This window comes from Nipponia nippon, unplaced genomic scaffold (genome assembly GCF_047370975.1).
Source record: "Nipponia nippon isolate SJK-2023a ecotype South Korea unplaced genomic scaffold, ASM4737097v1 scaffold_6, whole genome shotgun sequence".
NCBI lineage: Eukaryota > Metazoa > Chordata > Aves > Pelecaniformes > Threskiornithidae > Nipponia > Nipponia nippon.
In genome coordinates, this window is record NW_028262380.1 from 30,828,511 (window position 1) to 30,843,494 (window position 14,984).

A 14,984-nucleotide genomic window follows, 5' to 3' on the forward strand; every position below is an offset into this window, starting at 1 on the left:
TAAATCTATCTGTTAAGGCACCACTGAAGTTACAAATTCTAAGCGCAGAAAGTTGGGAAGAAGAATTTTCCAGATAAACTATTGCACAACCCAAATGTTTCACATTTAATATTAACTTAATAACTGTTTTCATACATAGTAAAAGCTACAAAACAGCTGAAGTGTCAATACAGAGTGATACAGGCCTATATTTTTAATATATATGCATTTTAATATGAAAGATGTCACATGTAGTGATTTAAAAATAGGATGAAACAATTTTGTTTAAGCAGTCGACAAGGTAGACTCACTGGCCTGAGTGCATGTGTGTCTCAGCTGAAAAAATGTGGCATCTGTAAGAAAATCCCACCACAAACACTGCTTTTGCTGTTACGAAAGCTGCAATTTTTAACTGCAGAAAAATGGAAATAAACTAGTGAGGTTAGGAAACGATGGTAGAGAATAACCTTACAGATGAAATAACACTCAGTGCAATTACATATTCAAGGGCCATAGCTGGAGTCATTCACTCAGAAAACATATATTTGATCTATAAACATCCGTGCTGGAGATGACTTGATTCTCCTTTCCGATTTCATTTTAATATTCTAAGACCTTGTGCAATGTAGTTTTCTGTCGCAGTAGGCTGTTCTGTTTGAATAATTTTTCCTATTATACTGCAGAATATAACACTCTACATCATTTCCAAAACATTACTGAAGGAGTGTGAAGCTCTACTGTAAACAGAAGTGAATCAAAAGGATTAATGTTTGAAGCTTGAATTACTCTAACGTTTGGAACAAATAACTTCCTTCAGGAAGTGAGCAAAATCAAACAGATGTGTCTGGCCAGAAACATTATCACATGAAGAAAGAGAAAAAGGACTTATTTGTTTAATTTTTGTACAATGCAATGCTATTGAGGTGGTGGTGGGGAAATTAATTGGGAGCGACACAGCTTTAGCTGGACAATAGGTGCTGATCTGTGAAAGGGAGGATGCCGGGTTACTTTTCTATAACTTTTCAAGTCTAGACAGTGCTAGGCAGTGTGATTTTTAATAGCCCAGCCTGTGTGCTTGGCTGAATGCTATCTTTATGTAAGGTTTTCTGCTATGAAAATGATACTCACCTGCTTTCTGAATCTCACATACATCTACAGGGCCCACTCTGGTCATTACAGAATATTGCTGCTATGGTGATCTTTTAAATTTTCTGAGACGGAAACGAGATTCATTTATCTGTCCAAAACATGAAGAACATGCAGAAACAGCAGTTTACGAGAACCTTTTGCATCAGGCAGAGCCTGCGGCGTAAGTATGACTTGCTGAAATGTACTTGTGTTTTTAGAAGATTGGGAAGGAGGAGATATCAAAGTTTATTAGGGATAAGAAATGTGGAGACACCTTTCATGCAGCAGGCTCTGAAGATTCTTTGCTGTGCAAGGAAACAATTTAAGTAAAGAGACGATTTGTACAGTGGGTGGTTTATTCTAACACAGCACAATTGATTGTATACACTCTCTGTTTTACTTCTTTATCAAATTTCCTGTAGTTATTTCATGCAACCCCTTGGCTCCAGTCTTTGTACGTATTTGTGTTTATCGTTCCTGTTAAACATTGGCAGTGCTCATTTAGCAGCTTGAATGACAATTCCCCCAGTGTTGGGGTGTTAATACTCTGAGCTCTCCCAAGTTCCTGCCTTCAGAAATGACTTCTTACAAAATCAAACCAGCACCTTACGGTATCAGAGGCAAGCTGCCAGCAGTAGCTCGCTAGATTTTGTGATGACACGACCCGTGTCACGATTCTGAGATTGCTCTTGTACTTTGGCTTTTTTCAGTTACTTCATCTGTATATTTTTAACCACTCTGTTTCAGATACCAGCCCAGAGCTCTTTCCAAGTACGTTTCCAAGCAGATTTTGTGCTCGCTCCTTCCCTTTGCAAAGCGAGGGAGACATAACTTAGCAGAATGTAGGAATTGTTACAATACCTGTCCATTTTTATTTTTAGTCTGGTATTGCCCCAATGGGGCAATAAAGTAATTGTGTTAGCAGACACAAAAGAATCAGGCAGACCCTTAGGAGGTGGTAAAGTTCTTTGTCGCAGCAAGACATAGTACTGGTGAAGCTGTTTGTGCTGTGGCAATATATGGGTAGCTGGTGATAACCCAGAGAGGTTGGGACCACTGAGGTGATGAACACAAATCTGTGATTTGCCATTGGAGCTGTGCCCTTTTTTCAGTGCAGGAATCTCACTGCTTTAGCACATTTTGTAAATTGAGGTATTAACGGTGGAGTATTTACCAAATTCTCATATTAGTATTTACTGTAAAGTTGCAGCTGCTAAATGCGTCAGATGTGTTTGTGGTGGTGACTAAAACTATTGGTGATCTCATTACTCCTTTCCATGTTAGCTGTGTGGCTGCATTTATTGTTCATAAACTAAACAGATATTTCAGTCTAAGGGAGGGCTATGTATATGAGTTCTAATGGCAATGAAGTGAAAAACGCCAAAGTACATCTATCATTTCTAAAGGTGCCTAACTGTATATTTATAAACCATATAGTATGAAAATCTGTACATTTGAATTATATATAGCAATAAGAAAACTTAAACTTAAAAAATGTAGCAGATGGTTGTCCCAAGCCTTGGCTGATTCTTCAAAATACATACGAATCCCCTTTGGAACTTGGGAAACTCTGAATTTAACATTTTTTACCATTTGTCTTCTGCATTTCAATTGCCACTTGAGTTGCTGAAATATTCTGGTAGAAGTTGGCCTAAACAGAAGGAGGAAGCACTAGCAGATCCTGTGAAACATCTGGATGTTAATTTATAGAGTGAAGTCTGTATAAACAGTATACGTATGAAAAGTTTTGTTTGCTCACCTGAGCCAAACTCCAAACTTTGAGATATATCGTTAGCTGTACTGACAAACCTCTCTTTTTGTACAGGCCTTTCCTCATCTTTTTTACACACCCATGAGTTTCTAATCTACTGTTCATTTTTAAAGCATTATTTATATTATACCTTTATATTTAGAAGGTTGGCATAACCTTGGCTTTTTGTTTGGATTACTTTTGAGACCTTTTTCACTAAACTATGTTTCATTTCATCTGCTGCCTCAACAGCGATGTTGCCAGTGAGTACATGGACATGAAACCAGGAGTGTCATATGCAGTCCCACCAAAAGCTGATAAAAAACGACCAGTGAAGTCTGGTGAGTACAGTGACACGGAATTCTGTTTGCTGGTGGCATTGCAGAGAGAGGGGCTTCAGGAATTTTTTCAGTTTTATCATACTTTCCTCTCATGGATGGGATGATTAAAACTCATTAATTGGTATGAGAAGGCTTGAGAAAGAACAGTGTGCTAAATTACAGTGTCTTATATTTCTCCACACTTAAATGGAGTATCAGGATTATTTTTTCCTTTTTGGCAGTGGGCTATTTATATGACTCTAGTCTGGTACTTATTCAGATCACTGTTTTGTTTAACGTTAAGACAACTCTGTTTCTAAATGATTACGCTTGCTCCACTCAAAAGCTGTTGTTGTTTATATTGTGTAGGATCCTACACCGATCAGGATGTTACCCTTTCTATGTTGGAAGATGATGAACTTGCTCTAGATGTCGAAGATCTACTAAGCTTTTCTTACCAGGTGGCAAAGGGCATGAGCTTCCTTGCCTCCAAAAACGTAAGCTAAGAATTTGTCAGAGCTGGACAGAATCAGCAGATTTCTGATTTCCTTTAGCATCATTTTCAGTGTTTTGGTGTGATCCACATGTTTAAAAGCTGAATATTTCTGTGTTCTTTTCAACAAGCACTGCAAATTGATATGCTCTTTCTCGTACCTAAAGCTTTGACTAATGTTGGAGTTCCGTACTGTGCTCATTGGCCAAAAGTGGTCCTTTATATCCCATAAAACAGAATACAGGGTGCACAGTAGTCAACAAGAAGCAGTGCTGTTGCGTATCTGCAGTTCAGGCTGATAGAATTGGTGGCCTTGCTCATGAACAGAAACGAGTCATAGAAATGTCAAGAGAAGAGACAGAGAGGAACTGCAGCAGAGTAGGTGTGCTGCACCCCGAGGCTCCACGGATTAACAATGTCATGTGCTGGGAGACGGCAGGCACAGCTGAACCCTGCCTGGCTTGGGTGCTGCCTCTTACGGGTTTGGTCTTCATCCCTTCCTTTGCTTCCTGGAGCACACAGGTAGTTTCATGAGAACTCCTGATGGCTTCGGAGGCAGTGAAACCCACAGGAACCCCGAGGAGTTAGTAATGGGAATGAAATGGAATTCAGGAAAGAACCAGAAACCCGACATGTGGATGCCTTCAAAAACAATTAAATCTCAAGAGTTTAAGGTTTATTCTCTGTGGCACTGCTGGAAAGTTTACAAACTAAAGAACAGTATGAAGACAGCTGCAAAGCTATCTATTTTCATGAGTTTTAAACAATGCTGCACTGGCTACTTCTCTTATGCAGAATACTGCCTTAAACAGGGGAGCTATCACATTGTGTGCTTTTTTTTTTTTTAGTAGTATGGCTTAATGCACAGGATATGTCTTGGTTTTTAATTTTCTGGAAAGGTAAAATCAGCCTAGAGACCCACAAAGAATCTTCACGGCCTACCCTGAGCATAATAGACATTTCTCTGGGTTTCATAGGATAGATATTGCATAACAGAAAGGGATTTATAAAGAATAGAAGCCTTAAGCACAGCATAATTATGATCTTCCTATGGTTATTCTTATGTTTTATTGGAATAATGCCATTTAACATGTAAAAATTGTAACTAGTATAGACAGAGGATAGTACAGGTGCACCTTGGATAAAGTGCAAAACCAAACTTAGGCAATTTAGGGAAAATAAGGTAATCCTGGCATCCTGTGTTAGTAGTGGGAAATGTCACTCTAATTCTGCTCCAAAGGAAATCCACGTTAAAACTTGCTCTTGCACTTGTTTTTTTCCCCCACTGTTCCTCCTTCCAAACCCTTTAGTTTATTTTGCATCTATCAACAGCTTCAAAACAGGTCTGACAGGCAAACACATTATATTGCAGATTTTAATGGTTTTCACCAGGCTCCTGCATCCTTCACTATTCAGAACATCCAGTGCTTAGGACACGTATTCTTTATTTCTTCTTATTTTCCTGTAGAATAGCCCCAGGATTCACTATGCATCATTCCCGGTGACTATTTTCTGTATAGTCTTTCCCTTGATACAAACAGACACTGTGGCATTGAGTAGCAAAGGCAACAATGAATGTAACACCACCTGGCTGTGAGATGGGGAAGCAATGTGCAGTATCGCTTTGGCAGTGCAGAATTAGCGGCTTTATCACAGAATTAAGTTGCACTGTGCTAACACATTACTGTGCTTGGTCTTCTTTGGTCATTGTGTACACACATGCACTTAGCTCCAGCTAGTAAATGCAGAGTAGTCTGGACTGATGGATAAGATGCTTCAGATTGCCTCACACCCTTGGGGAAGGAGGGTCCATGCAGACCAACAGTGCTGAGTACCCAGCTGCTCTTCTGCAACTTGTTTGTGTATCAAGGCTCAGAGGCATAAAAGTGCCTCTGTGCAGGAGTTGGGGTAGGAGCCTGTCCTGGGGGGATAATTCCCTTATTAAGCACATGGTGCCTTAATCACAAGACAGGGCTTCCTCCAATGGACAAAGTCTTTATTCAGTGCAAACGGCACTGATTCTGGAGGAACAAGGCAGAGACATGCTGGATGCTTGGCCATTCCTTCACTTTACTGCTTCAGTGTGGTAATTTTCATAAGCAAAGTGAAGAATATGTTGGATTGGGAGGTGAAGGAGAGTCAGTAGTTGTCATAATAGTTCCTCATGTAAGCACGCAAAAGGGACAGAGATTAAGTTGCTTATGCTTATGCAACCTGCAGTTACCATTTTCTGAGTTTGATTTGCATAATTATTGATATTTTAAGTAATTTTTTGTAGGGAACTCTTAAAGTTTTGTATTTCAAGGAAAAAAATGAAGAGAAAAATTGAACCATCTTCAGCTATTTTTTGGAAAGCTGTGGCCTGTGTACTGTATACCGTCAGTACAGTGGGAACTTAACGCTCTCCTTTCCAGATGGAAAAATAGATCATTTGGTTAGAGAACTGCCTCCATTCTCTTAACAAATGCACGTGGGCTCCACAGTTGCATACAAAGAAAACGCAACCACTGGGAAACTCAGGCACACTCCTGGAGCTGCAGTTACAAACACATGCACACTTCTCAAGTGAAAACTGGAATATAAGCTAACTAGGTCACTAAATGCATGACTATTCATTGAAAGATACTGGCATGTGAAAATTTCCAGTATTTTCAAATACTCAGGCCTGCTTATAAAACTCTCCTAGGTACTTAATAATTCAAGTCTTCCAGAGGAGTATTTTTGAAATGGGATTCAGTTTCCTGACTCGTGTACTTTAAAGTTGTTACCGTAATTTTCCGTATTTTCAGCTTTTCAGCACTTTCCCCTCAACCACAATAGCTACTTAATAAAAGGTTGGAATTATTTTAGAAAAAAACCACAGTTTCCTCTAATGTGCCCTGTGTTAGGAAACAAGCCAGTGATTTTTTGAGAAAAAGTCAGAGAAAAAGTACATTAAACTTGAACTGCAAATGTGGAAGAAAATTCAAAGTGACTGCAAGTGGTCTTTTCTAAAATAAATGCATAAACAACCTTAACCATGTGGATCAATGTCATGATAGTAAAGATACTGCACCAGAATGTTTAATCATCTGAGTAAGCTTATTAATAAATGGCTTCATTATGACTTTCAGCTTGCCATAAAATGCATAATGCATTAAGTTATATAGCTAAGTAAACATGTAACCAAGCAACAGCCTGTTAAGGATATTATAAAATAGCTTTGTTTGTTTGTCTGTTTGTTGTTTAGTGCATTCATCGGGATCTGGCCGCAAGAAATATTCTTCTAACTCATGGTCGGATAACAAAAATCTGTGACTTTGGCCTGGCAAGAGACATAAGGAATGACTCAAATTATGTGGTCAAAGGAAACGTAAGTATATATGATACTTTATCCAACTGTTTTAAGTTAGGGGAGTTCCTGTTGTCTTGACTTGCAAAGAGAAGTCTTTCTTAGGCAGAAGTCTAGATTTCCCAATTCTGGTATATATCCATGCTGGTCAGGAATGTTAGGAGGGGCAATTCTTGACATAGATGTGTTTGCTGACAAAACCCTTGGTATATGCATGTTGTTATACTGGAAAAAACGTGCTGGTATCTGAATGTGTGTTGTAGTGGAGGAGATGTTTTTGCTGCACCAGTATAACGCCCAGTCTTTCTGTTATATCTGAATGTACTAAAAATTACAGTTCTGTGAGTAATTGCACGTTTTGCTATTGGAATATTCTGGTAGCCCAATCTTTAATATTATTGTTTTGAAACTTTTTCTCTGGGCATTGCTACATTTGTCCATTACTGAAATAGTTTAGTTTTAAAATATCTGAATAATCAGGGGTTTGCATCCTGTTCGTTGCTATAAAGCATCACTCAGACAACATAAGCTGGGTTCTGAAGTGTGTATTTATTAGGGCATAATGGGACGCAAAAAAGCCTTGGTTTTATCTGATTCCATATACAGATTTTAACCTCGTGTGTGTAACATACAGCTTTAACTTGCAGCTGTAATTCAAACCCTGTAATAAGGTTGGAACAAGACACTATATTTTGATGAGAAAAGTTTAAAACCTCCTATGTAGAAGAGTACCGATTACACTAGTATGTACTAGACCTCTGCAGGCATACAAAGACACTTTGAAGTGATGCGGATTACCTTGGCAGTACTCGGAAGTCCCCTTTAAAGTGCTAGTGCAGTAAAAGGAGCCCTACTACAAAAGAAAATTGAGTCTGTCTGTGGTTAAACTGGAGAAGTGTGATACAGAGTATAGATATTTTGCATCTCGAACTGATTTGCGCTGCCTGGATTAATGTTGTAAGCCTGCGTCAGGTACATGCAGCCATCCGCTGCCTTCAGAGCACACATGTTTTCACTTGCACCATTTTTCAAAGGAGAGAAGATCTACGTTCAACAAGGGAGCCCTCCTCCCCAGCCCTGCTGAGTGCTGCATGGTCAGAGGCTGGTCGTTAGTTAGGGACTTGACAAGACACAAACCAAAGGTTGCCTATCCAGGCTTTGGGCAAGCTGATGAAGAGAGAAAATCCAACACCAGGGCATCTCTCACCAAAGTGTTTTGCCATGCTTGGTTAACCTCAGTCAGTCCATGGCACCTCAGGTATCTGAGAGATCTTTGCTGTCACCCAGCAGGCCCTGATGGGGAACTGATGTAGTACAGCACCCCTGTTTTAGGCTGCGGGACAGAAGGGTTTATTGCTTGTCTTCAAAAACAGTCTTGGTACCAGCCATTGAGTGCCTAGAAGTTGAGGTTAGGGAACAACAGGAGCAGAAATAATTCAGGAATGGCTGTCCTGGCAAAATACTAAGTGGCATTAATGTAAGAAAGCTGCGTTCAGGCTGAGGGTCAGGACAGGAGCTGGCTCCTGGGAGTGGGAAGTGCAGACCAGCAGCTTAGGAGGGAAGTGGACAGTAAGTAATGAAGTTCTACACGTCTAGGCTACCCTTTAAGTTTCCTGAGTTCCCTGACAATAGGATTTTATGTAGCCTGAAAGGGTCAGAGGAGGATAGGCTGTAGCTGCCTGGGGAGAGAGGAAGCAGTGGCTGCGGGAGGCGTCTGGTTGCATCTGGCCTGATCTTAAAGCAGATCAGGAGTGCTGGGGCATCGCTAGCCATGGACACTGCTGGGAGGCAGTGCTGCTGACAGCGGCTAGGGGCTTGACCAGGAGGAGTGTTTGCTGTCTGTGTTGTTCAAGAAATAAACAACTCTGGTTGCCTCTCTGGTGAGCCAGCCCATGGCAAATACTGCCTTTTCTCCACCTCATTTCTTTTCCTTTCCATTTACCTCCTTTTCTGTTGGGTGTCCTTTTCCTACAAGACATCCAGGCTCTTCTCTATAGTATGGTTGAAATAGGTCTTTGGACATGTTGTTGCAAGACCACTTAAAAGGAAGAGGTCTGGTTTCTCCCACAGCAGAGCAAGTGCTTAGGACAGAAGCCTGACTGGCTCCTACAGTCAGACAAGGAAAGGGCAAAGTAGGGAGAGGAAGGTGGAAGCAAATCCAAAGGCTTTCTGTACCCTTTCCTCTGTTCCAGTTAGCAGTCCTGAGAGATGTCTGTCCCTACACAAACTTAACGAAAAATGTCAATATATATTTCTTTCATGGGAATTTTCTTTTTTTTTTTTTTTCTGATACACTGAGGAGCTAAAGCAGATGTCTTAACTGTTGATTAAAGCCTTGAAGCATCTCAACTATGTGAATCTCATCTGTGTGCCTATGGTAGCTAGCCCATGGAAGTAGACTTGCACGTTTGCATAAGGAACCATGCCATGGTCATATATACTATTTTGCTCTGACTTCCTGCCATTCCTTATAAACAAGACAGAAGGAATCACACAGCATACAGAAAATCAGAGTGCAAGTAACTACATGAGTTTGGTAGACCCACAGGAAGGTGGATCAATAACCATGCAGCACTTAGAGACTCTAAAATGCTGAGATTTCCATTTTTGATTGGGTACTTCTATTTCTTGATTTAATGAGTATTTAAAGCACATAAGAAGTAAAAAAGGTTAATTTTGTCTTGTAAATTTTGTATGCCTTATATCCATTGTCTTAATTTATTCCCTTTTCCCTGGAAAGGCTCGTCTTCCTGTGAAGTGGATGGCACCTGAAAGTATTTTCAATTGCGTCTACACCTTTGAGAGTGATGTCTGGTCTTACGGGATATTGCTTTGGGAGCTCTTTTCTTTAGGTAAGCTCCTTCAAGATCTATACTTCTACAGGGGATTTCTGTTTCATCTTGGTTTTACTGCACATGCAGAAATCATGTTGCTCATGTGCTCTCTCAACAGGAAGCAGCCCCTATCCAGGGATGCCCGTGGACTCCAAGTTCTATAAAATGATCAAGGAGGGATACAGGATGTTCAGCCCTGAGTGTGCACCGCCTGAAATGTAAGTGAGCAACCAGCACCTCTAATCACCAAACGTCAGCAATGATGCAAAGGAAGGGAAGCTTTCATTCTTGCATTAAGGCTCATTGCGCTGACCCGTTGTCTTTTTTTTTAAGTTCTTTTCACATTTTAAATAATTCATGTACTCTTAACTAGTGGAACACATGCCTGTGTTGTTACAAGCAATGAAATACACTCATGCCTTGTACCATCTGATCACTTTGTCATGGCATCTGCTCCGTGTCAATAAATTATTGACAGATCACAGAACATAATTAAACATTTTTAATTCAGATAAAGTAGTCAGTGAGATGTATCACCAGACTGTACAGCATCTGCATTTGTGCTGTACTTCCTGACAGCAAGAGGACTGGCTACTGATCTTCTTTATGAGCCATGCCATGCCTAATTCATTGTTTTTTAAATGGATTGGCACTTAGCAAGCTGTCAAAGAAAACTGTGTCCAGAAACTCCCTTTAGTATTGAGTCCTTTGTTGTCACAAGCACAGGTGTTAGCAGCACTATTTCTATTCTCAAAAGTCATTTAAAGAAGGCAAACTGGGGGATTGGGTCACACTTTTCTTTCAAATAATAATGGAGGCGACATAAGAGCTTTAAGGATTTCCTCATGAGCGGTACTTAATTTCAGTATGTTTGCAGGTATGACATAATGAAGAGTTGCTGGGATGCTGATCCTTTACAGAGACCCACATTTAAACAAATTGTACAGCTGATAGAGCAGCAGCTTTCAGATAATGCCCCCCGGGTAAGTTATGGATCATCAGTTTTCTGGAGTCAAAGCAGTTTCAAGCAAGACGTTAGGCGAGAGCTGTGAGGAGCAAAGAGCCTGGATGTTTCATTAATTTTCCAGTATTATTTATGTAGCTTTGCACTGTCAGTTTGGGTGGTAGGAATGCTACTCACTTCTGCTTAGTTGTGCCATTAGACAGTAGCTGTCTAAGCCCATACCCAAAATGTACCAGCTGGAGAAGATTCCTTGCATGCTTGATGTTTCTCACTCAAAATAGACCTGACACAACAATTTTGATGTTACAAAATGCAAGGGTACTGCATAAATTCATCTTATCTTAAACTATGAAAAGTTTTATTAATCTGGGAAACATCTCAGAAGTGAAGTATGTTTAGATTTTATTAGAAAAGCTTTCTGGATGAAGGGGTTGAGCTTTTGGTGCTCTTCTGTCTCTTCTCACTTGCTTCCCGTAGCTCTATTTATATAACCTTGGAGGTATGTTGTGACAAACTATATTCACTGCTCTTTCGACCATTCCCTAGTAAAAGCTTTTTCTGGGAGGGTAACTGGGCAAAACAGTCCAAAGAAAAATTGGAGGCACATCAGAAAACTTGGATTTTCTCTCGCAATAACATTGTGTGTTATTGGGGTTTAAAAAAGTAAGTTTAAAACCTGGTTTAAAAATAAAGTTTCCTTTTGCCTTCTGGATGCCTTGTTTTGGCACAGAGTACATGGCTTCCTGACAATTTGAGAAAAGAGGAAACTGAAAGCTGCTGGTGTTCGATTGCATCCTGTAGCGTATTTTTGGCAGGTGCAGGCATTACTAAAACAAAAGCAAGAATGCGAAGGAAATATTAGTGAGGTTTCTAGGGGAGTTTAGCAATAACCTGAGCTGCGGTTTTTTCAAGCTCAGTTGAAATTTGGCATGCAGTTGGAACCTGCAGTCCTATTAGTAACTGAGATTGAGGTTCTTGACTCTTTAAAAGAGCAGTTAAGCCCAAGACCTTTTGAAACTCTCTTTAGATTTGCAAAAAAACACCTGAGCTGGAATCCTTCCACGGCAGTGTGTGCTACACAGTGAGAAAAGGCTAGGAAAGGAGAGGTCTCCAAGTATGCTTGAATGCAGCGGTCTGCAGAGTATTGACACCGGTCTTTGGCTTCTGCAGGTTTATGCAAACTTCTCAACTCCACCTTCCAGTCAAGGAAATGCTCCAGATCACTCGGTGAGGATTAACTCGGTGGGTAGCAGTGCTTCATCTACTCAGCCTCTCCTGGTACGCGAAGACGTTTGAGTGGCGTCTGGAAGAAGAGGAGCCCAGATGTATTAGCTGTTTGTATTGTGCAGGGGGTGAGAGAGGGATGACTTCAATAATTTCTCTTACTTTTACTCACTACTACCACCGTGTAGCTGAAACGTTGTTGTAATACTGTCCTTTACCACACACTGTTACACATAGGCTTAATCTGCTGAGCACGGTTACAGGCATCATTGCAATGTTAACTGAAGCTGTATATATTTTGCTATATTGTGTGTATTTGCAGTAGAGAGCCAGATCTGAAGAAAAAAAACAACCAACAAAAGAAATCCTGAGCCAGGGTGTGGAATGAGATGACTGCAGATCAGACCACATCTGCAGTGATCCTTCTCTGGATCTGTGCCTAGAAGGCATACAGTCATTTTTCTAGTTGATCTTGTTTTGCTGAATTTAAGAAATAAATGAATATGAAGCTAATGGCTTTGCAAACCCCTTTTCACATTCAGTCAAGCCTGAGAAGCTTTCCCAGGCAGGTGTCGTAGGTTGGAGGCCAGCAAGGGTGCTGTATGTACCGGAGCAAGAGAGGTGAAGGGACTGAGCCCCTTCCAAAGTTGGTCTGCGCAGCAGCTAACCCTCCTGGGAGCTCTGGGGCTTGAACCAGAGGAGGGGAGACGAGCGTGGATCTTCATCTTTATTTCCCACCTGCGCTGTCAGCCTCGCAGACAGGTTGTGAGGTTTCTGTGGGTATATGCACTACTTCCCGCTGGCCTGTTCCCCGCCAGGGACAGAGCTGCCCATCACTGGGTCTCACCCCACCACGGAGCCTGAACTGCTCCTGCGCCCCCCTGCCTTGGGAGCCCAAGGGCCTTGATGCTTGTTTTGCTAATAGTCATGTCCAAAAGTGTTCACCAAAGATAGGTGGGCCCTGCCAAGTTGGTCAAAATAGAGGAGGAGGGCTGCTTCCACTAAACTGTGTGTCTGGAGGAGAGGCCGTTTAACGAGTCATCTTATCTAAGCGAGAGCAGAGGCAAAAAACTCTCTCCTGGGGGCCCTTTCTTTATCTTGTCCTACCCAGGTGAATCTTTCCCACAGGCAGGCTTGGATAGTGCTAACTGGAAAGGGCTATTTCCCCCCACCCTGTGTCATTTCATTTTCTATAGTAGTCCAGAGATCATAACGAAGAAGACCCTAATTGGGAAGCGCTGAATTTATAAATTGGATAAAAGAAAGAATCCCTTTAGTCTTATTTGACAGACGTGAGGCTTTGGGGTCAGTATCTGTGGTTGTGCTCACGTATCCTCTAACCCCTTTTCTTCCCATTGGAAACACTGCTAGTTCTTTTCTTCCTTTGTTTCTGTTCCCTAGAAATTAGTAAAGGCATTGAGAGAAGCATTTGTCAGAGGCAGAGTACTAGTTAAGTACCTATTTATTTACAATGCACTTAAGCACTCCATAACTTATACTTTATCAGGATTTTGGTTGAGTTTACATGCAGTTCAAATGTGTAACTAACTGCCCAAATGCAAGGTAGTTGTAAATACACACACTGGTAGTATATTTTGGGTTATGTTGAATACCACGCTCCTTCTGTGACTGTGTATTTGGTTTATTCTTACAGGAATCTGTCTTTCAGAGTTAAGTCAAAAGTTAGCCATTTGCACTGAACTTACTTAGGCTGTTGCACCTTTCCAAAGTTAGCCAGTTGTTTGGAGGCACTCTTATGCATACTTCTTGTTGAGCATTTTCAGTTTAATGCTATAAAAGCTCTTTTGTAACGTGTTGGCTTTCAGAGCAACTGTAGACAAACTAGTTGTTATAATTATAGATGTCTCGGTACTTTACGGACACTTAGCTGAAAGAGGTTTGGGTTTTTTTTGTTCTTGAAATTTATATTTTTATAATTTGGGGATTTTTGAAACTTATTTTGCAATGGCTTGGTGTTTTGAATGGGTTTATGCATTTTTTTTGTAAATATGGAAATGTAGCAATAATGTCCTTTTGACTCTCCTCAGTCCTTGAGTCTCAAAAATATTTTTTTATATATATATATATGCAAAAACTATATGTATAAATATGTAAGTGTTTGAAAGTTTATGAAACACTTCTGGATATGTTGCTTGGTTGTAGAATTGCAGTTCAGAAAAGTTCAAATAAATCTGTAAATATGTATTCAAATACTGCTGTGTACTATGTTGAGATGGAATATTTTCATGTAAGTCAATAAATTCTTGGGTTGAAGCAAAACCTCAGTGTCTGGCCACACAGAGGTCAAGTTTGGCATTCTGAAACATTTTTGCAGATGTGTGCCAGAAAACCGTAATGTTTATTTGTTATGAAAGTTCTTTACCTGTGAATATATGGGACAAATACTCGGAAACTTGGATACAGCTTTATTCTGGAAAAATTCACAACTAGAAGATTGATCCTGTAGACTGTTGATGCAGTCTATATGTCAGTATTTAAAACTGAACAAAAATATCTCAGTGTTATTAAAGGTGTGGTTGCTGGAGCCACTCAAAGTCTGCAGCGATGCTGAATATTCCCCCTTCGCTCGAACAAATGTACACGCGCACACTCTGGTCCCCTCTTGCACGCTGGCACTGGAGCGCGAGCTGGGCTGGCTGAATGCGACGCCATGGGGGAGGCAGCATGAGATACCCAGTGCTGCTTGGGTTGGGGGGGTCATAAAGAGAAAACGTAACGCTTCCCTTGCTGAGCAGGTATGCTGCATCTTAGTTGGAGACCCTCTGCTTTAATTACTCCAGGTTTGGAATCTGACTCACCTGCTCACACTTGTTCCTCTACTGCATAAGGGTTTGCATCAGCATGGTTGGTGTGTGGTTTAAAAGTAGGTACAGAGCATATACGCAGAATTTTCTAGAACTATCCTACCAAAACGCCTACTAACTCATATGAGAGACAGAC

The 14,984-nt window shown here is 40.7% G+C and overlaps 1 protein-coding gene across 1 annotated transcript in view; it reads left to right on the forward strand.

Moving 5' to 3' along the window:
* The window catches only part of KIT (KIT proto-oncogene, receptor tyrosine kinase), a 56,759-nt gene extending 42,609 nt beyond the window's left edge, over positions 1-14,150 (forward strand). The window contains exons 14-21 of the mRNA XM_087736256.1: positions 1,138-1,288; positions 3,110-3,198; positions 3,547-3,674; positions 6,900-7,022; positions 9,742-9,853; positions 9,954-10,053; positions 10,713-10,818; positions 11,970-14,150. Of these exons, the coding sequence (XP_087592382.1) occupies positions 1,138-1,288; positions 3,110-3,198; positions 3,547-3,674; positions 6,900-7,022; positions 9,742-9,853; positions 9,954-10,053; positions 10,713-10,818; positions 11,970-12,095 (935 nt within the window). The 3' untranslated portion in view covers positions 12,096-14,150. The remainder of the gene's footprint in view (positions 1-1,137; positions 1,289-3,109; positions 3,199-3,546; positions 3,675-6,899; positions 7,023-9,741; positions 9,854-9,953; positions 10,054-10,712; positions 10,819-11,969) is intronic.
* The last annotated feature ends 834 nt before the right edge of the window (positions 14,151-14,984 follow it).